The 23,472-nt window shown below is 48.3% G+C and overlaps 1 protein-coding gene across 1 annotated transcript in view; it reads left to right on the plus strand.

Moving 5' to 3' along the window:
- LOC130608014 (collagen alpha-1(VII) chain-like) overlaps nt 1-23,472 on the plus strand; it is a 110,180-nt gene that overhangs the window by 39,534 nt on the left and 47,174 nt on the right. The window contains exons 21-52 of the mRNA XM_057425596.1: nt 255-445; nt 925-1,056; nt 2,204-2,278; nt 2,611-2,691; nt 2,780-2,806; nt 3,097-3,141; nt 3,834-3,902; nt 4,019-4,105; nt 4,770-4,796; nt 4,956-5,009; nt 5,227-5,298; nt 5,676-5,735; nt 5,920-5,955; nt 7,573-7,608; nt 8,548-8,583; nt 8,867-8,902; nt 9,737-9,769; nt 10,847-10,918; nt 12,157-12,216; nt 13,267-13,302; nt 14,401-14,481; nt 15,231-15,266; nt 16,185-16,229; nt 16,441-16,512; nt 17,159-17,194; nt 17,625-17,666; nt 18,342-18,395; nt 19,716-19,754; nt 19,918-19,953; nt 20,395-20,529; nt 22,826-22,954; nt 23,228-23,344. Of these exons, the coding sequence (XP_057281579.1) occupies nt 255-445; nt 925-1,056; nt 2,204-2,278; nt 2,611-2,691; nt 2,780-2,806; nt 3,097-3,141; nt 3,834-3,902; nt 4,019-4,105; nt 4,770-4,796; nt 4,956-5,009; nt 5,227-5,298; nt 5,676-5,735; nt 5,920-5,955; nt 7,573-7,608; nt 8,548-8,583; nt 8,867-8,902; nt 9,737-9,769; nt 10,847-10,918; nt 12,157-12,216; nt 13,267-13,302; nt 14,401-14,481; nt 15,231-15,266; nt 16,185-16,229; nt 16,441-16,512; nt 17,159-17,194; nt 17,625-17,666; nt 18,342-18,395; nt 19,716-19,754; nt 19,918-19,953; nt 20,395-20,529; nt 22,826-22,954; nt 23,228-23,344 (2,087 nt within the window). The remainder of the gene's footprint in view (nt 1-254; nt 446-924; nt 1,057-2,203; nt 2,279-2,610; nt 2,692-2,779; nt 2,807-3,096; nt 3,142-3,833; nt 3,903-4,018; nt 4,106-4,769; nt 4,797-4,955; nt 5,010-5,226; nt 5,299-5,675; nt 5,736-5,919; nt 5,956-7,572; nt 7,609-8,547; nt 8,584-8,866; nt 8,903-9,736; nt 9,770-10,846; nt 10,919-12,156; nt 12,217-13,266; nt 13,303-14,400; nt 14,482-15,230; nt 15,267-16,184; nt 16,230-16,440; nt 16,513-17,158; nt 17,195-17,624; nt 17,667-18,341; nt 18,396-19,715; nt 19,755-19,917; nt 19,954-20,394; nt 20,530-22,825; nt 22,955-23,227; nt 23,345-23,472) is intronic.

Here is a 23,472-nt window from a genome sequence, read left to right on the forward strand (position 1 = left end):
TCTCCATGGATTTCCAAGGGGTGGAGTGAGATACACTGTGTGATGTGTGTGTTCTGGCTTTTCTCACTTCTTTCTGTTCCTAGCTTGTGTCTCTTGGTTTGCTATAGCTCACACATGCTGCTTTCAGGTCTGTGCTCGTGTTATCGGAGTAACTGATCCCAGCAGAGGATATTAACGGGAAAATGGTGATGATGGGGTTTGTAAACTCTGATCTCAAACACTTTTACTTCAGTTGGGTGATCAATGTGTTTCAGGGATCCGCATCATTGCTGTGGGTGTCTCAGGAGCTGACCCCATTGAGCTCAACAGCATCTTGCTGCAGCAGAACCTCCAGAATGTGTTCTACGTCAGCACATTCGATGACCTACCTCATATCCTCAGAGAGCTCATAGAAGTCATTTGTTCTGACCCTCAGCCTTCAGGGACCCAGCTACCATCTGGGGAGGTGAGATCCTTCATAGAGCTTTGACTATGAGCCATCTCTTTGTGTGGGTCATGCACACAAAGGGCAATCTTCTTCCTTAGGCAAAGTTTTAAAGCAAAGTTAGAACAGATTTAGGACACTGGGTTCAATCCTGACCTCATTGTCCAACCCGAGAGATAAGGAACAAAGTTTGGTATCAAGGGGGTAGAATTGGGGAAGCCAGAACATGGCTTTGGAAGTTTTGTTGAATAAAGCCACTGCAGAGCACTTGGATGTGTTATAAATTCATTGCCCTCTTCTAACTCCGGTTGCTGGGTCATTGGTATGGATGTGATCTCTTCGACAGAGTATCTCCAACAGTGATATTTTACGGCTGTTTCAATGAAAAGGTTGGTGATATAAAAGCACAGAGACCTCTTGAGACCTGCTGAAGGTTGGTGTTTGATGTCTGCTTCCAAAGCCTGCAGGATCACTAATCTAAGCCAACCTCCATGCTGTAGGTTGCCAGGCATGAAGCTGACAAGCGGTTGCTGTTTGGTGACACAGAGAGCAAGCCACACATCCCTGATCCGTCATCAACCGAGCCACATATCCAAAGAGAAGAGAAGGCTTGCGGTCCTTGGTGTTTAAAGGTGAGAATTAGTTCATTGGTGTCTGCTTAGGGGACTGTATTTAAAGAAACATTGATGACTGCTCTGATCAGGTCACTTTATCGTATCTGTGTGGTGTGGAGTTGTGTCAGTGTCAAGACCCTTCACTTTGGAAACCGTGTCCATGATTGGGAAGGTCATCCTAGAAGCTGCCATTTCAGCATGGGAAATGCAGCAGCCTCCTGTGCTCCTTCCCAGCAAACCAGTGAGCCGCAGGCCTTCCATAGGGCCCACATCATATCTGCCCATGCAGATGCCCCAGAGGTTCTGTGGCATCTCGGATAGCTCTAGGCTCCATGGGAGCCACTGAAAAGACCAAGCAGCTGCCACTGCTCCTGACTTCAGAAATAAAATGGCAGGAGGCAAATCTACCCACTCCTCCCACCAAGCAGAAAGCCCAAGGATATGAAGAACAGTAGAACAGACCCAGAGCCTGTGTGCTGGTCTAGTGAGTTTACTGATGTGGCTTGTAGCTAACAAGATTGAGCAGTCTATGTTAGCTTTACTGGAGAACATGGGGGTCTCCCTAGTAGCTTGGTCAGTGTGGTCAGCCAAGTCTGATCATGTTTCGGTTCACAGGCAGGTGTCCACACTGAAGTGAAGTTGATGCTGTGGCAGTCTAAAATGAGGTGAGGTGAATATTGTCCGTGGATGGTTGAATTAGGGTCTTTATTTCATCTCTGCCAAGCTTATTTCTACAGTTTCTTCCATGGTGGGGGAGAAGAATTGCATTGACACTACCCTGAAGTCTTGCAGATATGTAACCAAGAATACTTAGAGTGTCACTGAGACAGAAAGAAGATCCTGAACTGTAGATGTGACATGGGCCAAGACTTCTTGAGGCATCAGAACATCCCCTGACTGCATTTTGGCCTCACACAACTGTGTTCTTCATCCTGTTCTCCCAATTTTGGTGCAAACCAGAGACAAAATAAATAATGTATGACCTCCAAGGGACTTTAAATAGCCTGAGGATATGAACAGGCCTCCTGGATGGTCAGCTCTGCTTCTTCCTTTTGTTGCATAAGCCAAGCGTGCTAGTCTGTGTTTCATGATCACTCTGGTTTGATGCTGTCCTTTGGTGGATAATAATTCCCTGATCATATTCTATTTTTCTTTTCCTTCCCAGAGCTCCAGGGGCTCACCAGCTCATGGTGGCTATGACCCATACAGCTTTACTACAAAGGGAGAGAAAGGAGAGCGGGTGAGTTCACCAGCATGAATCATCCACTCAATAAATATGTATCTAAATGGTTAGAACCAAGGAAGAGATTAGAACCATGGAAAAGATTAGAACCAAGGAATCATCTTCAGGTCTTCCATGTTGGTGTTTTGGTATATCCTGCTCCATGCTGGCTTTGAAAATTGGGGAAATGGGAACTAATATGTGTACATATGTGTGCTGGCAACTGCAGACTCACAAGAGGTGGTTTTTGAGAGGTACATCACTTTGGGTTATACCTAAAGCTCTTGAAGCTCTTTGGGTTTGCAGGTCTGGGCCCATAACCCACATGCTGTTACTTTCCCCATGTTTAGGGTCTACCTGGGAAGGATGGCATTCCTGGACTGCCGGGCAGACCGGGGCGGACAGGTCCTCCTGGTCCCCCTGGACTCATGGTATGTATTTGCTCTAACAAGCTTTGTCCAAGTGCCATTGAAGAGAAGAGTAAGCATGGCTCTCTAATCTTCCTCTCCTGTTTTGCAGGGTCCTCCTGGCATCCAAGGAGCCATTGTAAGTAAAAATGCACAGCATCCATTGGTTCTTGGACATACTATACTGTTACTGCATTGGGTGTCCATCCTACGTGCACCCATCACTAGAGAAGGAATTACAACACATTGGCCCCACAGGTGACAAATACATGATTATCATCAATGTTGGGACCAAAATCTATTTTCGTATTCGCTTTAAAAGCAAATGAAATTGCTTTTAAAGAAGCAGGTCTGTAATTTGAACATTCCACAGTGATGGTCTTATGGGTGCTTTGCTGTTCAATGCAGCAGGATTTGTTTTAATTCCAGGGATCTCCTGGCTATCCGGGACCAGCGGGGCCAAAAGGAGACAGAGTGAGTTTCATTCCCGGGTTTCAGTGGCAAAAAGCTGTTGTATTGCTCTGATCTCTAATTTCCAGGCATCCCCAGTGACCTTGGGTTAATATGAGCTTTTGAGCTCCATTAACAAGCCCTACACAAGTCTCCAGCTTGGGGAGTTGGTCTTCAGCTTTGCTAGGGGGAATCTGATGTCTTTATGGAGACAAGTGCTCAGTCCTTGTCACAGGCTCTTGGCACATCTTGGCTATTTGCAGAAGGAGGTAGCCCTGAGTTGGGTCATTCTGCCTTTTTGAGTTTCCATTATGAGCAAGCCTGTTTGCATACATTTAGGACACAGAAAGGTAAGGCTTCACGATCAGTTGTAAGGCAGATCCCAGGAGCAATTGTTCTGTCTTTCCCAAAGCCCCAGTGCACATTCCTCCTTCTTCCTTGCATCCACCTGTATGGCTACAGATCATGGAACAGATCCTGCTGAAAGCCAACCTTTTATTCTTCCCCTGGGATTAATTTTCTTCCATGCCAGTAAGCAAAGCTCATGTCATGGCCATTCTGGTATCTCTGCTAAGGTGTTGCTGCAAGTAGGTGGTTTGAAAAGGGCTATTTGGCTTTAAAGTTGCTTTTGTGCATCACGAAATTGCCTCTTAAGTCATGATACTGCCTGTCTGCTTGATGAAGCCAAGAATGTATCCTTCTCCTTTTGTGCACAGGGTGAACCAGGCTATGTCCTGGGAGGAGTGGAGGTGATTCCTGGACAAAATGGGCAGCCTGGACCCCCTGTGAGTATTATACCCAAGGTGTGCTGGACCCTTCAGCCTCCCAGGGGCTTGCAGAGAAGGGAAGGGAGCTGGGAGGGCGCTCACATCTATCCCTATCCTGGTTTTCATTGTTGCAGGGAGAAAAAGGACAGCCGGGGGTTCCTGGGGTAACAGGACCACCAGGTTTACCAGGGCCACAGGGGCCACCAGGGATCCCCATCAAGGTGAGTGTGGTGATTTGAAGCTTGGTTCTGTGATAGGCCACAGAAGGAGGAGACCCAGAATAGCCCATAATCTGGATACTCTTCAATCAGGGGCCCTGGGGATGCACATTTCTCCTCTCCATCATGGGATTCTCCCATTGAGATATCAGAGGAGGCATTGCAAAGTGTGTCTGTCATCAGGGCCCTGCTGTTGAACACAGTGGGAATTGATGATGGAACTTGGAATGGTTACAGTCAGCCTCGTCTGACATGGGACTGGATTCAGTGGCTGCTAAGCCTTTTCTAGCTCCGTATCCCTAGGATGGTTGTTCAGTGATTGGAGTGGAATTCACAGGATCACTTGTGCTGTGCCAAAACTGGCCTGATGGTCATCACCAAATGACTCCTTGCACTGGGGATGAGTCAGAAAGACTCAGCAGACACCAGGAGACCTCAGCTCCTCTGCTTTACCCAAAGGGATGAGGGGTTGACACCAGATATTGCAGGTTGAGGTGTCTGGACCATGCAATGTAGCAGAAACCTCTGCTAAAGCTCTGTCTTCCCTTGGGGATTTTGGTCTCTGGGTTTGTCAACCTGCAGGAGCTTTTTACTAGGACTAAATTTACAAATGACCCCTCTCTAAATTACCACCCTATGGTAATTCACATTGTCCTTTGTGTTTCAGGGTGAACCAGGGGATTCAGGAATCAGGGTAAGTACTTGAGATTGGCTTTTACTTCTGCATGTGATGAGAAGCATTTATTAGTAGTATTTCTAAGCTGGCAATAGGCTTTCATACCTATTAGATGTCCATCAAGGCTCATAAAGGGCTGCTGGGACATGCAGCAAGACTGTCCTGTGCTCCATGCAGGACCCTCGTGGGAGGAATGGCCTTAAGGGTGACAGGGGAAGCATGGGAGAGCTGGTGAGTGGTTCACCAATGGCCAGTTCATAGAATCACAGAATGGTTTGGGTTGGAAAAGGCCTTAAGGTCATCCAGTTCCAACCCCCTAGATAGGCACATCAGGGTATATATTTCTCTGCTGGTGTTTCTGCAGACTTGAAACTAAACCTTTTCTTTAGTAGGATTGGTAACAACCAGTTTGGAAGAGAAAGATTTGATGCTGTATCTTGCTTTTCAGGGGAAACCTGGCTTGCCAGGCCCTGTGGGGCCACATGGTGTTCCTGGGCTGCCTGGACCAAGGGGAGAAAAGGTCATTACTTAGATGCTTGCTGAATCCATCAGCTAGGAATAGCTGAGACAAAAGTAATAGGAAGGTAGACATGTGGGGAGGCACACTGGGATCTTCCACCATTCCCCTTCTCTGCCTGCTTGTATGGGTTGGAGTTGGTGTGTGGTTGAGTAGATGCTCCATCTCCATCCAAGTCTATCATCCTCTGCATCCTCTTGTTTCCACTCAGTGGAAGATCTCCTCTGTGGTTCCTGCTCTCAGGAACAGTGTTTCCTCCCAGACATGGCCCAAGCCCTGCATGCTCCCTGTCCCCTGGATATAGGGTTGCTCCATTGAATGCCACATTCTGCAGCCTTGGGGACCAGCTTTCCTGAGTGAATGCTGTGCTTTCCTTATAGGGGATTGCAGGAACTGGCATTCCCGGCACTGCTGGAATGAAGGGGGAGGAAGGAGAGCAGGTTTGTTGGCAATTTTGATTGGGATTTGCAGCTAAAATCCCTTTGGAGGGTTCAGTGTTTCCAGAGTCCCCTACCACTACCAATATCAAGGTGTTCCTTGGAGGGCACATCCTGGGGTTGCAAACTGAGAAGGGAAGACATTGGGATTTAAAGTCTGGATTTTCATTGTTTCTCCTGTTTCTAGGGGGTTATGGGACCTCCAGGAGCACCAGGACCAAAGGTGGGTACTGAACTGCTGAACCTGAGTCCCTGTGCGTGGTACTCGGGTACCAAGGAAAGCGTCTGGCTCTAAGCATCATCATAGACTGCAGGAATATTGAGGCAGCCTTAGATTTATAGATCACGTTGCATCATCATAGGCTGTGGGAATATTGACCCTCTACACAAAAGCTAAGAGGGAATGATTCTACCCATCAGCAGTCCCTGGTCTGTGGGGGTCATTGCAGCTCAGACCTGGAATGGCAGCAAGATGTGGGTTTTTTTAATCAAATAATAAATGGCGTTTCTGTGGCCAGTGGAACTCTCCAGAACTGTGGGAATTCACATTGAACGTGTTTTGGGAGGAAGGCGTAAGGAGCAGGTTGTCTCACATCTGCGTTTTCGACACCTTCCTCCAGGCCAGATTCATTCCCAGATTTGCAGTGGAGAAAGATCACCCCTGTGAGGGGTGATAGATCCCATCCTGAAGTTCGATTTTTCTAATGGAAGTGCCCATTTTTTTTCCAACTCTTGGAGGAAAAAAGAACCTTGACCAATTCTCTCACCATACATAAGAGCCTCGCGTTGGTGGAGAGGAGTGATTTTGGCTTCATGGTGCTGCCAGATGAAAGAGACTGGACAAATACAGCTCCAGTTTGAATCTGGTAACTCTGCTGTGAAGCCAAAGATGACACAGGACAAGGAAGGGACTCAAGCAGGAAATAAATCTGCAAGAAACCTGGAGAGGGGCTTTGGACAAGGGCCTGTAGGGCCAGGCCAAGGGGAATGGCTTTAACCTGCCCGAGGGGAGACTGAGATGAGCTCTTAGGCAGAAGCTCTTCCCTGTGAGGGTGCTGAGGCGCTGGCACAGGGTGCCCAGAGAAGCTGTGGCTGCCCCATCCCTGGCAGTGTTCAAGGCCAGGTTGGACACAGGGGCTTGGAGCAAGCTGCTCTAGTGGAAGGTGTCCCTGCCCGTGGCAGGGGTTGGAGCTGGAGGAGCTTTGAGGTCGCTTCCAACCCAAACCACTCTGGGATTCTGTGAGATTTTAGCAATTAAGATAAAAAAGCAATATGTAAATAGAGAAGCTGTCGTATCATAGACTCAGAGAACTGTAGTAACTGTGCCCTGGACCAGTATCTCACTTTACTCCTTTTGGTTATGCTCAGTCTGATCAAGCTCAGGGCAGCCCATATGTACATGTAGTACTGTATGTGTATTATATGGTAGATAATTATGACATAACTATACAGTAATTATGTATTACAATATGCATGCATTTTGATATTAGGCATTATAGATAAAGTATGTTTGATTATACAAGAAACCTTAATATATTCTAGATACTCTGCAGGTAATTAATATGCAATATAGCATGGACTATACATATAACATGCTATATATGATATATAACATGCTATATATGATATATAACATGCTATATATGATATATAACATGCTATATATGATATATATGTGATAAACTTAATGTTTTCTTTTATTTCATTTGCTTTCCTCCCTGCTTTCACAGTCTCCAGTGGAGGGAACATGCTCAGCGTGTTCTGCAGCATGGGAGCCTCCAGTCTCATCCTGCTCTGCCACTGGGGCTTTGCCTTAACTAAAGCATCTTCTGTTTTCCAGGGTAACAAAGGGCAAGGAGGTGTTAAAGGGGAAAAGGTGAGACTGGCAGCACTGGAGTGCAGAGTAGGGGGGAAGAAGCTCTGGCTGGTTTTGGGCTCAGGACAGAGCAGTTGAGGTACCTGGCTGGAGATCCAGAGGGAGGGATTTGAGATCTCCCCTAAAGGTTCTCCCAATTTGACCAGATATAACTGGACCACGTAGGTACATGCCACATAACTGTAGGGTTCAAGGAGCTTGCAGCTTGAGGATAGACCTTGCCCCAGTGGCAGATCCCCAGGACAGCCTGCAGCAAGCAAACACTGCCAAACCAACCTGGAATTCTCTCTGACGGTCCATGCTGAGTATCACAGGTTGCTTTTATTGAGCTGTGTTTCAGGTTTACAGCTCCCGCAGCTGCACTTGCATTTAGTTATCACCTCGAAGATAAAAAATCACCTCAAAGATCAAAAGAGGCAGCAATATTTCTTCCTAAGAATAGCTATAAAAGTAGGCTGAGTGCTCCCTGAGTCAGTGCTCCTTGCAGGAGCTTACAACAGGTCCATATACTCACAGCTTCCAGTTCTGAGCAGATTCATGGGGCTGGGTTATGGAAAGCACTGACCTGGTCTTGTAGCTCCCATGCATCTCATGAGTATCTCCATACCTTTTCTTGCTTGCAAAGGACCATCTTTGGTAGCTTTACCTGGTGTGAGAGCTTGCAGCTCTCCGCTTGGTCTCCTGCTAGATGGCAATAAGGCATCCCGGAGATAGGCATCCAATCATAGAATAGTTAGGGTTGGAAAGGACCTTAAGACCACACAGGGATTTCTGTCTCTCACCTAAGAGTCCTTATAGCCAATCTGTCTTGTAGTGAGTGAAAGACTGGGGTGAAGATCTCCTTCTTCTCTCTGGCTGGGAGCTTCTCACTGCAGAAGAGACCAGAAGTTGCTGACTCTGATTTCAGCCTGATGGAAATTCTCTTTTGATGTCTTACAGGGACTCCCAGGACCTCCAGGGCAGAAAGGAGACCAAGTAAGCAAAGCAGTAAGAGCACAATATGTTTCAGTAGCTCAGGTGAAGCTGTCCTGACTGTCCCAGCTTGTTCCATGGGTGCAGCTTTTGCAAGCACTGTCGAGTGTGTTTGTACATGGATGAAGCCAGCAGGGAGGTGCTTAAGCTCAGCATCTCCTCTCTGTTTTGCCCTTGTGCTTCTGAGATGAGTTTTGAGCCGTTTTAAGGAACAGATGGGGGAAGGCAATGGGCAGATATTTTTCATTGCCCCTGATTGTTCATTTTATGTCCTTTTGCCTTGCAGGGAAACCCAGGATTTCCAGGTGCTCCAGCTATGGGGGTAACTATGAACAAATTACAGCCCTTCTCGTGATATAGCTATAAGGCATCACCACCAGCAGTGCCCGTAGACCAAGAGAGATGTGTCCCACTGAACTGCAGGAAGAACTAACAGACCCTTTCCCTGCCCCTCCAGCCTTCTGCTCCCTTGATCCACTTCCTGTATTCCCAGCCATTGCACCCCAGTCGCCCACTGTCTTCTCAAAGGAGCTTCACTGCTATTCAGGAAACACAAGGATAAAGCCTCCCACCACTGAAACACTGTGCTCCAGGCCTATTCTTCTGCTCTAGCTCCTCATTCCCTATGGGGATGCTTTGGTCCCTGCTGAAGAAGCACTGCTCTTCATGTCCCTCCAAATGCTAGGGCAGCTTTGAGGTGAAACCTTGGTGGTGGCCACCTCTGCATGCCCCATGGCGTTGCTGCAAGGGCTGTGGGAGCACATGAAGGTTGCACTGAGGACTGAGATCCATCACCAGGACAAACTGATGTGTCCTGGAGGATGCTGGAATGAGCAGGGACGTTGCTGTCTGAAGGTTGGTCCTTGGTGTGTGTTAGAGAAGGTTACAGCAGAGAAGAGAAGGCTACCAATAACACACATGAATGATCATTCAGTCTCATCTCTGGAGCCAAAACCTATTGAAGTTGGTGGGGTTCCTCACAAGCTTCACTGGGATTGGGATTTGGCTTGTTTTTTCTAGCCATAAGTGTTGGTCATGGGTTTCCTATCCCATAGCAAGTCTGAGATTCTCTTGCGTTGGAAAAGGTAACATGAATAGACCCACCTTTGAACATCCTTGTCCTAAATAAGGGAGCATTTCTGTGATTTATCCTCAGGTTTTGGGACCTCCAGGAAAGAAAGGTGTCAGGGTAAGTCCATTAATCAGCACTGCTTGAAACTTAGGTGAGATCTTTGCCTGAAACAGGGAAGGTTGTACCATGCTTCACCATCTGAATCATATCTCCCTTGTGATTGACTAGGAGGAGAGGTTGAAATAGTAGCAACAGTCTTGCCCTGCTGGTATTTCTTTGCTTTTATGAACATTTTGTACCTGTCATTCTCTTCCTAGCCCTAGTCTGCAGGGAAAACTGGGATTTCCATGTGCTAGTTTTGGAAGGGAAACATCACTCAAGTGCAAATCCAGCCACTCACGGAAGCTGGTTTCCAACCAAGGGAGGCATTGACATAAAATCAAAGCAGAACTGAGGCTGGAAGGGACTTCTGAAGGTCTCTAATCCTATCTATTGCTCGAAATAGACCCCACTTCAAAGCAGGGTCGGGTTGCTCAGGACCTTGTGTGCTGGGCATCCCCAGGGATGGAGATTTCTCCATGTCTTTAGTTCCCTCAAGCAGCATTTGGCCTCCCCATGACTGGAGGGAATTGAATTTCTCAACCCAAGAAGATCTCCTCCATACCCCCTTTACTCCATATGGATGAGTTTTGTACTTTTCCTTGTGCTTGGATGTTGGAGCAATCTCCCTTCGTTAGTCTTACTGCCCAGACTGCTTAACATTGGTTAGCAAAGTGTCTCTATTCCTTCAGACTGGCTGCATTAGGAAGTGGGCTGGGTTTTTTGCAGTGGCCTCATGATGGAATGTGGCCTGGATTATGTTACATATTTAAGGTAATGATAACCTCGTTGCCAACCTTCAGAGAAATAAAAGATCTGGATTTTATCCTGCTTATGCCACTATAAATGTACATTTGGTGCTTTACAGCATACCAGTTGCATGGCTGGGGAGGGTCTAACTCCTGTGATGAGTTTTGTATGGCAGAAGACCAGGTACCACAGAGAAAGCTTCAATGTAAACCCAAAATTGAGTGGATGGGGTGATGGAATGGTTTTCAGAGTGCATTGGAAGTGCAAAATGCAGCTCAAGGGAGCCAGATGAACAGGGCTTCCTGCATGGTATTATTAACTTTGGGAATGCCTTTATGTATGTAGGGAGACATTGGACCAGCTGGGGCCTTGGGACCACAAGGAGACAAAGGAATCCAAGGAGACAAAGGAGAGAAGGTAACGCACTTGCTTTTCTTGGTGCATCCTTTACGTGTAGAAGGGTTTATTTTGTTCATGTGCACAAAGGAAACTCTGAGGCAGATGGAATTCCCTCCCAGCTCTTGCTACCAAGGAGCACCCATGTGCTGAAAGCCAAGGGGGGACTTGTCCCATGTAGAAGTCAAAAGCTCCTTGAAAGGATGTCAGCGAGAGATGCAGTCACCAGAGCTCAGGTCAGGCAGCTGCCCATGGTTGCAGATGAGTAGGATCTGCTCTGTCCTTTCCTGAAGCTTCAGGTGTGGAGATTTGTGTCCTGAGCTTGGAAGCTGCTCTGGTGCGATGCTGTTACCTCCTTCTGAATCTTGCTTAGCACCAAACACAGTTACAGGAAGGATGGGAAGCAGGCTGACCCTTGAAGGGACTGCAAAATGGTGCTGAGGTTAAGACTGCCAACAGTGAGCATGGCATAGGATGTGTTCCCAAGAGTGCAGTAATGAGCAGAGCAGGGTCATGTCACCACATTGTGTGCATAGGGATGGAAGAATTGCAGCCAAGATCTGCAGGATCAGGATGGGGAAAGTGAGGCACGTGCTGGATTCCTCAAATAGAACTCTAGTGAAGGTTGGATATCCACAACAGCATCTCTCAGAAGCAGCAAGAAGTGTGGTTAGGAGGGAAGAGGGACCATGTTGGAGCAAGTCCAGAGGAGGCCACGAGGTTGATCAGGGGCTGGAGCACCTCCTGTATGGAGACAGGCTGAGAACATTGGGGCTGTTCAGCCTGGAGGAGAGAAGCTGTGTGGAGACCTCAGAGCAGCTTCCAGTGTCTGAAGGGGGCTACAAGGATGCTGGGGAGGGACTCTTCATCAGGGACTGGAGTGATAGGACAAGGGGTGATGGGTTCAAAGTGAAACAGGGGAAGTTCAGGTTGGAGATAAGGCAGAAGCTCTTCCCTGTGAGGGTGCTGAGGCACTGGCACAGGGTGCCCAGAGAAGCTGTGGCTGCCCCATCCCTGCCAGTGTTCAAGGCCAGGTTGGACACAGGGGCTTGGAGCAAGCTGCTCTAGTGGAAGGTGTTCCTGCCTGTGGCAGGAGTTGGAACTGGAGGAGCTTTAAGGTCCCTTCCAACACAAACCAGTCTGGGGTTCTATATGGTGGCCATAAAGGCAGCACCAGCACAGGATTTATCTCTTGCTGCGTCTCTGTTGTACATAGAGTTGCATTACGCTGATACACACATCACCATTGATTTTTGCAGGGAAGTCCAGGTTTCGGCATTCCTGGTCAACCTGGTCTAAAGGGAGACCCAGGCGACAGGGTGAGTGGGGCAAGAGGCTGGATGTGGAAAGGGGAGGGCAAAGAAGGCAACTTGGGAGCTTCAGAGACAGAATCTGTCACTTCCATGTATGTGAATTTGCTGGGCTTCATTCCTAAGGGAGTTAATACTGAGGTGGTGACAAGGAGCTGGGCTCCCACCCTGTGTTTGATGAGCCCATGGTGGTTTTGTGTGATGGGGTTTGTCTTCCACAGTCAGTGCAAAGGGGTGCAGATAGAGGATCACTCATGAGCATGCAAGAGGGCACAGATGGTCAGTGCTCAGCTGGTAACTCTGCAAACAGCAGAGCCAAGGAAGCCCCATTTACAAAGGTTTCATGTCCTAAAAGAGAACTTGAGCTTTATCTTCCTGACTTTTGTGTCCAAGAAGGTGCAAGCTTCTGTTGGCTCCCATGTGAGTTTGCTGATATCTAGTAAGGGTTGGGTTAATGCCTCGGTGTGCCCTTCTTACATGGGCATCAACAGTCCCATTGATTTTAAAGCAGCAAAATGGTGCAAAGCTAACATCTTTGTGGTCCTCAGCCTTCTATCAAAGGTGGGCAACAAAGTATTAATGGTTCCAAAGAGCAGCTTTGCAGCAGTGAGCCTGATGTTTGCACCCTTTAGATACAACAGAAGGACCTTCATCTGAAATCCGGTACCTAAATTCCAATACCTAAAGGGGTTACAGGAAAGCTGGAGGGGGGCTTTGGACAAGGGCCTGTAGGGCCAGGCCAAGGGGAATGGCTTTAACCTGCCAGAGGGGAGACTGAGATGAGCTCTTAGGCAGAAGCTCTTCCCTGTGAGGGTGCTGAGGCGCTGGCACAGGGTGCCCAGAGAAGCTGTGGCTGCCCCATCCCTGGCAGTGTTCAAGGCCAGGTTGGACACAGGGGCTTGGAGCAAGCTGCTCTAGTGGAAGGTGTCCCTGCCCGTGGCAGGGGTTGGAGCTGGAGGAGCTTTAAGGTCCCTTCCAACCCAAACCAGTCTGGGATCCTATGAGATTATTCTACCTGTATCATTCTTTCCATGTGACTAATGGCCTCTATCTCTGCAGGGAAATGTAGGTTTGTCTGGCAAACCAGGGCAGAAGGTGAGTGTGTGCAGTGATTGCAACGTGTAAAGCATTGCATCAGACTGATGTCTGTGTCACCCAAGGCAACTTGAGTCAGTGGTGGTTTATCATTGCCATGGGGCTTGTGTCGAAACACGGGGAGGGCTCAAACACTGAAAGATCCAAACAGGTCCTGCTTTGCTCGAGTCTCTGTGTGACACACAGAGCCCTGCATAGAATAGCAATGAAAAGATGCTCTTCAATCTTTAACAAGCCCTTAAAAAACCCTGCAAATCCTGGCTTTTAGGATTCCTCCTTGCAAAGGTTCTAAAACGGTTGAGAGAAGCATCCCTAATGTGGTGTTCAGTGAATCTGTCTCGCTGTGAGCATTTCTCAAAGAGCATTGCTCCCCAGGCTTGGCTGAAGGAACATATGGATCTGGGACATGTTACAGCGTGATGCATACATAGCCCAATGAATAGGATATCCAGTCTGGATCAGCTTCATGGGCATGGAGAAACTGGATGTCAAAAGAAGTAAAGGAGAGGCATCAAAGACAGGATGTGTTAATGCAGTTGCAAAGCAGAAAAGGCAGCAAAGGGTATTTTGGGTTGGGATGAGGCATGGTGAGGTGGTTGAGTGATGAGGAAGGTGACTTTGACAAAGATCAATCAGGACAGATGTGTAAGTACCCATCAATGAGAGCTCAACTGGTTTTACACTGGAATACTTAAAACATGGAGGGGGAACTGATCCTGTGTCCACACCATGCTCTCAAGACAGGACCCATCTCCTGGGTCTCTGCTAATGGGCCACCTCAGCTGAGCTGCAGAGCTTCCTGGAGGTGGAGAACCTCACAAAGGTCTGTCCTGCAGTGTCTGCCAAGGCTGGTTGTGTAGTCTGGATGGACTGCATTAGAGATGGATGCTTTCCAGCCTAACCCACTGAGCAAGCACTATAAACACAGCCCATCCTAGCACAGGGTAATGCTCTGAGCCCAAACTTCAGTCAGGAGCATGGAAGCAATTGCATGGCTATAGGACCTGGGCATGCTGTCTGAATCTGCCCTGCAGTGTCTGAAGTATGAGGACAATGAAACGCAGAAGAGGAATGTAACAACAGTCTTGTTTTCTTTAGGGGGATACAGGTCTGAAGGGACAGAAAGGTGAACCAGGATTACCTGGGAAACCAGGCAAGACCGGACAAAGAGGTAAAGATGTAAGTAGAAGCTATCAATCCAGTCAGATTGATGTCATGCTGAAGGCCTTGGTGTACTGCTCTGCACCAAGCTAACAAACCCACGTTATGCCCTTGCAGTAGCAAGTAGGAACAAGTGACAAGATGGGACCACTCATTCATCTTCTACAGGTTGGGGAAGAGACAGGTCTCAACACAACAGTGGTCAACAAACAGGAGTGGACAAACTGCCTCTGATTAGACGTGGTGGTTTGCTCATCAAGGGTTCTAATGTCTCCTTTGATCTGTCTGCTCTTCCATTGCAAGTGAGGAGGCAGATCCTTTGCAGGTTGTCATCAGGGTGTGCTTTAGGCCATGTTTATTCATGATGTTATTCAACATCATGTTTTTTCATCGTTGAGTCATGGAACTAGGGAACTAGCACAGTGTGCAGCCACAACAGCCCTCAAGGGCTTGCTTGTGGTTTGAGGGTGTAGTAGGATCAAACAAGGTGGCCCCTCACAAATGCATCATAACTGGCTTCTGGAAAGCCTCTGCTAACCACAGGCAGTGAAGACGTCTCTTTAGTTCAAAGGACTGAGTTGGTCCCTCAACATCAAGTGGAATGGGATCATCAAGGGAAGCCACGTTTCTGATCCTGAGGCTCCACATCCTGACTTCAGTCACTGGTGATGTCAAAGCAAGAGCTCTTAACCTGAATAGGAAAGGAGGGTAAAAAGGACTTGGTCACAGGTGGAAGTGAAACCCGGCACTTGTGCATTGTGTTGTAGGGAGAAGCAGGGAGGAAAGGCACCTCTGGGACCAAGGTAATCAATGGGGAGCCCACAACTTCCAGAGTTATATGGGGACCAAATGCAGCTCAGAGCTGGAGCTGTGGGTATAGTGGTGTAGAGAGGGAATGCACTGAGTGAAGATCCATCCAGCCCAGCATCTCCGAGGGAGACCAACATCCCTGGACATCTTTAGAACAATACAAAAGCAGGATGTCCTCTGTGAGAGGTGATGTCTCATGGGTTGGATAGCCCTTGGAAGACTTTGCTTCCGTTAATTCCCAGCCCACATAAACCTTTATCACCCTCAAAACCCTGGGCAAGGCACTGCACACGTTAATGAAACAGCAGCTGGAAAACAAATCACTTTGGTTTGTTCTGAAGCTGACCCTGCTCATCATATTCCCTGTTTACTTGTACTTAGGTTAGATGAGACCATGAAGAATCCCCTTCATCTTGCCCTTGGCTTTTCTTTCTCTTTCTTTAGCTTTGGTTTTATCTTTCAAAGCTGCAGGCTGAAAACGAAAGGCCAAAAAAACAGCTAAACTGTGCTTTCTTTGGGAGATAGTTCTTTCTGCTCTGCAGCTGATGTAGGAAACAGACTGCCATAAATAACAGTGGGGTTTGGTGGAAAGAACCGCATTCCGCCTCCAAATATGAACACTCTACCGTCACCCTACACCTTCCGCCCCATTTACTTCATTTATGGGACTGCTGGAAAACACCATCCCTAACTTAAGACATCCCATAAACCTGTCTTTGTCCTGGCTTTCCAAACATTAAGAATGCCAAAGAGGAGATCTAACCTGCCTTAGAGCCACTGAATGGTAGGTGTGCTCGGTTGCTTCCCATTAAACTTTTCCTCCGGGTTTAAGTGCAGTAAAATTAGTACCACCAATGAAGGTTCAACCTGATGGAAGCGAGCTTTTAAAAGCTATTACTCCTCTCTTTTAGGGGGAAGCTGGTGTCCCTGGAGAGCCAGGAAAGAGAGGAATCAGGGTAATAATTGCTATTACTATCATTTTCTGACCAGATTACAATGGAGCATCAGAGGAGGTTGCTCCTTCCCTCTCCATCCCAATGGAAGTCCCCACTTAGAAACATCCATGTGCATGAAAAGCCACGGAGGGGATAACATTCTTGTTGGATTTACTTTCCTGAGCTGCTGGAAGCTCTATTTCTGTTTGCTTCCCCAAATCCTTTCTTACAGGGTCCACGAGGGCTCCCAGGACGGCCTGGAGAGAAGGGGATAAAAGGCGACACCGGACAACCTGGAAAGGATGTAAGGCAATCCCTAAAGGAGCAGTTGAGAGAGGGTGGACTTGAGATAGTGCAATGCCAATTGAAGAAAACCCTATTCTTCTTCGGCCTTACAGTCTGCAAGGCACAGAAAGCTCCCTCCCTGTCTTTTGGGGAAGGGCATCTCCTCTTCATAGGGAAGATCAGTGCTGTTTCTCCCTCTTGCTTGATTACCTAGAGCACAGATTAAAGAGCAGGATGGGCACTGGGGGGTTCTGAGTGTACAAAACCTTCCTCAGACCCACGCTGTTGGAAACAAAATGCTTCTCAGTCTGGTGGGTAAGGGAAGGAAATTATGCACTTATGCATTGTGCGATCTCCCTCTCATAGCTTTGGGAAGCCCTAAGACTTTGGGAAGCATTGTCAGAGGTCTCAAAGGCATGGTGTTTCTGCAAACGTTGTGAAACTGAGTAGAGGGAAGTCCCTGCTGAGCCTTCCCACCGAGGCAGAGGTTCATAATCCCACCCCTTATCACGTATCAGAGAACCCTTCACAGGAGAGATGTTGAAACCCAGATTTCATTAGCTCAAAGATGGGCTTCTTAATCCATCAAATGCTTATCTGGCAAGAGGCTGCTGAGACCTCCTGCCATGGCTTGTTTTTATCCTGTTTCTTTCTCCACCTCCTAGGGAATCACTGGAGAGAAGGGAGACAAGGGTGAATCTGTAGGTTTGCACATTCCCATTTATAACCTTGCATGAGAAAGAGTCTGTTTGGGGGCTCAAATGTTGAATTGCACCACTCACTCTTGGGTTTTGGGGTGGGGGTGTCTTCCTAGGGTGAGCCTGGGCTGCCTGGCACTCCTGGAAGCACTGTGAGTAACACCTGCTGCTGTTGACTTACACGTTTGTTCAGGGAAGGGATGCACTGGGATTTATCATGAATCGTGGGTACCACAGAGGGCACATTGCCATGTATTGCTTTCAACCATGCATGTTATGACATGGATTTCCCTTCTAGCCTTATCAAAGGTGCAAAGCGATGCAGCTAGCTCCTCTCTAGGTATATGCATGAATCCCTCCACAAGTGGTGTGTTACTGATGCTGCAAGAAGACTGTGACACAGAAACACCTAAAAGCTTGCTTTTCTTGGCAGGTATCTTCTCTGGAGACCACCATCACCCTGAAAGGTGACAAGGTAAGAGCTCCTGGCTGGAGAAGATGGGTGTTGAAGCTCAATATGTGATTATTTTCCACATGTTGTATATTTGTAGCTTCGGTACTTTTGTAAGACAGGGTTTTCAAACATAGCCTGAAACTCCAAGTTTCTTAAGCAAATACTCGCAGTTCCCACCACTAGCAGCAAAGATCCTTCAAACACAAAGCATCATCCTCTTCATCAGGGACTGCAGTGACAGGACAAGGGGTGATGGGTTCAAACTGAAACAGGGGAAGTTCAGGTTGGATCTTAGGCAGAAGCTCTTCCCTGTGAGGGTGCTGAGGCGCTGGCACAGGGTGCCCAGAGAAGCTGTGGCTGCCCCATCCCTGGCAGTGTTCAAGGCCAAGGGGCTTGGAGCAAGCTGCTCTAGTGGAAGGTGTGCCTGCCCATGGCAGGGGGCTGGAACTGGGTGAGCTTTAAGGTCCTTTCCAACCCAAACTGTTCTGTGATTCTAAGAGCAGAGCTGCTCCAAATTTAACTTCATTGTGTGAATTAGTGTGATAGTTACAAGACAAGGCTGGTTGGTCCATCTGGAAAAGGTGCTGTTAGTCTGGGGCCACCAAGCAAGAAATGCCACAATGTATGATGAAACCACCGTCTCCACTAGCAATTGTAGAGGGATCAAAGAACTAACATGTTCCTTCTGGTTTACAGGGGGATCGTGGGAGGGATGGATTGAAAGGCGAAAGAGGTCCTCCCGGCCCAAAGGTATGTTCTGATTGCATGGATCATCTTTGTGTTGATGCCATTGTGTTGGGGAGGGGTAGAGCATCCATCTCACATCTCTTCTGGCTCTCTAAAAGGTTGGGTTTTCAAAGCAGAGTTTCTGAGATGGGCTCAGAAGCGTGTGCTCACACTGATGATGTAGTCCTACAACTCGATTAAGCAGATACACAATATTCAGGTCAGAAGATGTTGTTCGGGAGTTGAATGGAATAAAGTTCTAAACTGTTCAGGAATGTTTCCTTCCTTTCCTCACCGCTGCAAGTTGAAGAACACATCAGAAAGGGATGGAAGAAATGGCTTCTGATACCACACACATCTAGGGAACTTTAGAGGTGGGACCAACTCCTTCAGTCAATGGAGAGGAAAAGGGTACAGAAAGCAGCACCAGTGGGTACAGGTAGATCTCCTGACTGGCATGAGATCCAGGTCATTGTAAAGGCAAAGACTTATCCAGGAGCCTCAGATGTACCCAGTTCAACCAGCACACCACTGCGGTTCCTGCACCTCATGGAGATGCATCCTTAACCTTGGCATGGAGCTGCAGCACCACCGAGGCCTTCCTGGTGCCCTTCATTCCACCGGAATCTGTCAATGCAGACACCAGATTTCAGTGAAATGAAGCCCATCAGAGGGGCAGGTCACCCCCACCTCAGCAGATGTCCCTTGCTGGACCTCCCAGGCCATTGCAGCTCATCTGTAGCTTCATCTTTGATGGTGGCCCAGGATCACTCACATAGAGAGTGTCACCATGAGGGCAAGGAGAGATGGACAGCCTGACTATGCGACTTGCTCTTGGGTATCCAACCCATATTTGACCCAGACTGCATGTGAAGTAGGGCCACCAGCACCACTGGCCACATCCAGAAGGCACTGTCAACCATGATGGCACCTTGGCCACCCTTCTCTTTGCTGCTACCTCTGCACTGCTGCCACCACAGTGACAGCATTGGTGGCACTGAGGGGCCTAAAAACCTTTGCTTCTTTACGTGTTGAACATAGCCAAGAGTTGGAGAAGGGGATGTTGCAAAGCTCTGGTCCAAACCTCACTTTGATGATGCTCTTGTCTGGCTCTGGTCCACGCCTGCCCTATGTATGCAGCCAGCATTTGTATCCAATGGAGGAGTGAAGGAGCCCATTGACCAGGGTAGGATTGAGCCTGATGGGGCTTAATCTAGGGTTATAGCATCAGCTGGTAGCAGAGTAAGGGCCACATATGTGACTCTTGCCCCTTCTCAGAGCTTCTCTTCTTGCTGCTCATTGGGATAATGACTTAGTTAATGAGTTGTTCTTGTTCATTTGAAGGGAGAACCAGGTCCACCAGGCAAAGGAGTGGAAATGCAGGTAAATAAGATTTATAGAGCATATTGATGTTGGAAACACCTCCCTCTCTCTGGGGTTAGGGGACCTGGTTTGGGTCCATCAGCTTAGCTGTCAGCCACCCCCAGCACCAGCTTCCTGGTCTGGACAAGAGAGGAGAAGTTCTGACCCTTCTTTCCTCTTGCAGGATCTGGAGAGGCTTTTTGAAGCAAATGGTATCAAGGTAGGAATGCTTTGACCCTCTTCTGACAAGGTGATTGTAATTGAGCTTTTCCATCTATTCCCTCTGGCCTTCTGGAGATGTTGTGTGCTCAGCCGGGTCCAGCACTGCCCTCACAAGAAGGCAGGGTTATTGCATGTCCTTTTACAGCTTGCCATGCTGTATCGCAGAGATGCTGCGAGGGCTGGAGCAGCTCTGCTCTGGAGCCAGGCTGAGAGAGCTGGGCTGGGTCAGCCTGGAGAAGAGAAGGCTCCTGAAGGGGAGACCTTAGAGCAGCTCCAGTGCCTAAAGGGGCTGCAGGAAAGCTGGAGAGGGGCTTTGGACAAGGGCCTGTAGGGACAGGCCAAGGGCAATGGCTTTGACCTGCCAGAGGGGAGACTGAGATGAGCTCTTAGGCAGAAGGGTGCACTATGCTACTGCCTTAATGGTCTCTACTGGTTGCAGCTGGCACTGCTGAAGGACCTCTCCAACGTGCTCCTGCGGGATGGGCTGGATGTGCTGGTGCAGCAGCTCAGCGGCTCCAAGACAAGCCAGACCTCCATGAGAAAGCCAGCAGCTCTGCATGTCATTGAGCACAGTGTGAGTATTGTCATCTGTCAGCCTTGGGGCACACAGACCTTGGAGGAAATGAGATGCAGAAATGAGTCATTGAAGGATTCAGGGTCACCTCTGTCATTAAGCAGGTTGTGGTGACTTGAAGCCACTTTAAGAAACAGTTAAGCTGGAAGAGGCTAATGGCCCATATCAGGATTTTGGATCTTCAGGTTAAACTGATGGGATTGCAAAACACTCTTTCCAGTGAAAATAAAGGAATCAGTCTACCATTATTGTTGATGGAAGTAGCTAGAAGCCATGGAATCGTAGAATGGTTTGTGTTGGAAAAGATCTTAAAGCTCCTCCAGCTCCAACCCCTGCCACGGGCAGGGACACCTTCCACTAGAGCAGCTTGCTCCAAGCCCCTGTGTCCAACCTGGCCTTGAACACTGCCAGGGATGGGGCAGCCACAGCTTCTCTGGGCACCCTGTGCCAGCGCCTCAGCACCCTCACAGGGAAGAGCTTCTGCCTTATCTCCAACCTGAACTTCCCCTGTTTCACTTTGAACCCATCACCCCTTGTCCTATCACTACAGTCCCTGATGAACAGCCCCTCTCCAGCATCCATCTGTTCTGCTGTTTATTTTCACCTCGGGGAGTCTGCAGACCCTGGCACCCTAAACTGATTCTCCACCTGCAGGCTCTGTGCTGCTTCTGTCACTTCCATGCTGACTGGGGCATCATGAGTAGTATCAAACACCAGTGAATCCTGCAACATCAAGTGGGAGATGTGGTGATGACAAACTTGAGCTCCAAGGACTCACATGTGATGAGCTCATTTCAGTGTTTAAAGGATGGTTACAAAGATGATGGACATAGCCTTGGGTGATATGGTCTAGTGTGAGGTGTCCCTGCCAGTGGCAGGGGATTGGAACTGGGTGATCTTAAGGTCCTTTCCAACCCAAACCACTCTATGATTCTATGAAGTGTAGATCTATGCTCCATCTGGTCTGGGGCAGAAATAATATTAGGAGATTGCATATCAAATGTGTACAAGCTTCTTGTGAGCTTCTGTGTTCCAGGGATACCTTCTCCTGATCCTCATCCTCCCTTCCTTTCTACCCTTGTCTTCTGAGCAAAAAAAGAGCATAGATTTGGCTGGTTTCAAGCCATCCCATGCTGGTTACATGCTGAACACACCCTGCAACTTCTCCTCACTTGGAGGCTGTAATCAAGGTGCATCTCTCCTGCCTTGGCAAGAATAGATCCAATCCTGCTGTTAGATTGGATTGAGACTGCACAAGAGAAGAGTCCTTCCCATGACTCCGCAGCCCTCATTTGCTTCAGTAACCAGGCTAACTGCTATAGATGATCTAGTCACCTGCATCCTTTGCAACTTCAAGCAACAGATTGTGTTGATGGGAATTAGGAATTTGTTAGCAATTTAAAGGCCAATTCTCCATGCTGGACCCAAACTGCAGCACACCTCCATGAATGACATCATAGGGCTATATCCAGGTCATCTCATAGCTGCTGGAGGAGTCATGGATCTTAATCTGCCTGATCAGACAGTCCTGATAAGAGATAGTCCAGGAAATAGTGCCTGCAGCAGTGGTGGGGCTTTGCTCATCCTCTTCAGGACAGCCAAGAAGTGACTCACTCTCCATAAGCCCTTGTGGGTCACTGGTGGGAAATGCTGTCTCTAACTGGAGCACAAGAGCTGTTTGGAGCCAGCTCCTGGTGCTTTTCTCTTCCTCTGTGGTTGGTTCAGTGATGACCCTGTTGCTCAGGCACTTAGGCAAGGTGAGACAGGCTCATCCCTTCTCAGCTCCAGGCTCCTGCTGCGGTCTCAGGTGAGATGTGTTGCTTGTCAGGATCATTGCAACCTGGATGATGGTAGCACTTTAGGAGCTTGAGAGGGCATGAAGTGCTCACCAGTAGATGTGTTTGCACCAGGAGACACAAACTGGATGTATACCAGCACCCCAAACTGCTGGGATTTGAGGTACAGGGACACCAAAACTGTCTCTGTGGGCTTTAGGAGCCCATCTCAACTGGCAGAAAAGGTTGGGGACCATGTGGGCCAGCCTGTCTAGGTCTTCATGCAGAGAGCAAAGTAGATCAAAGCAGCTCTATGACCCCTGGGGGAGCCTTGCAGCCTGTCCCAGGCCATCCTTGGTGGCACTTGCCAAAGTAAAGTGCAACAAAGGTCTTGGCATCTTGGTTCTCCAGCCTTGTCTTGCTGGCTCTGAGCATGCTGTTGAATAAATGGCAGTGTTGATAGTGTATTGTGGATGATGTCTTGGCTTAGGAAAGGCAGTAACTTGCTTTGGTCTCCACAGAGTCCTTCTGCTGGTGGTTCTGAACCTGAGCATCAGTCCCTAGGAGACCCTCCTGAGCCCTTGGAGAAAACACCTGAGGAAGGAAGGAAGCAGAGAGACTCAAAAGGGACAAACACTTCTCTCAGCAGTGTAAGTAAATGCCTGTTCGGTGACTTTTAATTAGGTTTTCATTAGTGCTGGTTTAATAGAAGCAAAGGAATTACTCTTCTCAGAGCTTGATTGGACAAATCACTGCAATTCTGTGGGGTTTGCCCTATTTTACTGCAGTGAAACACTAAGCTAGAGAAAGGAAAAGGATCTCTGCATGAATCAGTGTCAGAGCTTGGAAAAGGGTCTGGCTTTCCATCTTCTGCCCTGGTTATTAGTGATACCACGTTGTCACTTATCCCTCACCCTCTGCAGAGCTTGGCTGCGCCCCCATCACACCCAGAAGATGATCTACAAGGAAATCAGTCCGTGGAGCTTCAGGAGTCCTTGGAGGACAGGGTGGAAGGACAACCACAGCAGGACACCAGCCATGTAGGTCTTCCCCAGCAGTTCTGGGCATTAGACCACTGTGGAGATAAGTAATGGCCTGGGAGTGACTGGGATGCACATCTCTCACCCAGTGCTCTGGGGCTGCTCCTCCCACATCCCTGCAGGACACT

Source organism: Pezoporus wallicus, unplaced genomic scaffold (genome assembly GCF_028554395.1).
Source record: "Pezoporus wallicus isolate ANWC-B61680 ecotype Strahan unplaced genomic scaffold, APGP_CSIRO_Pwel_v1 contig_4722, whole genome shotgun sequence".
Lineage (NCBI taxonomy): Eukaryota > Metazoa > Chordata > Aves > Psittaciformes > Psittacidae > Pezoporus > Pezoporus wallicus.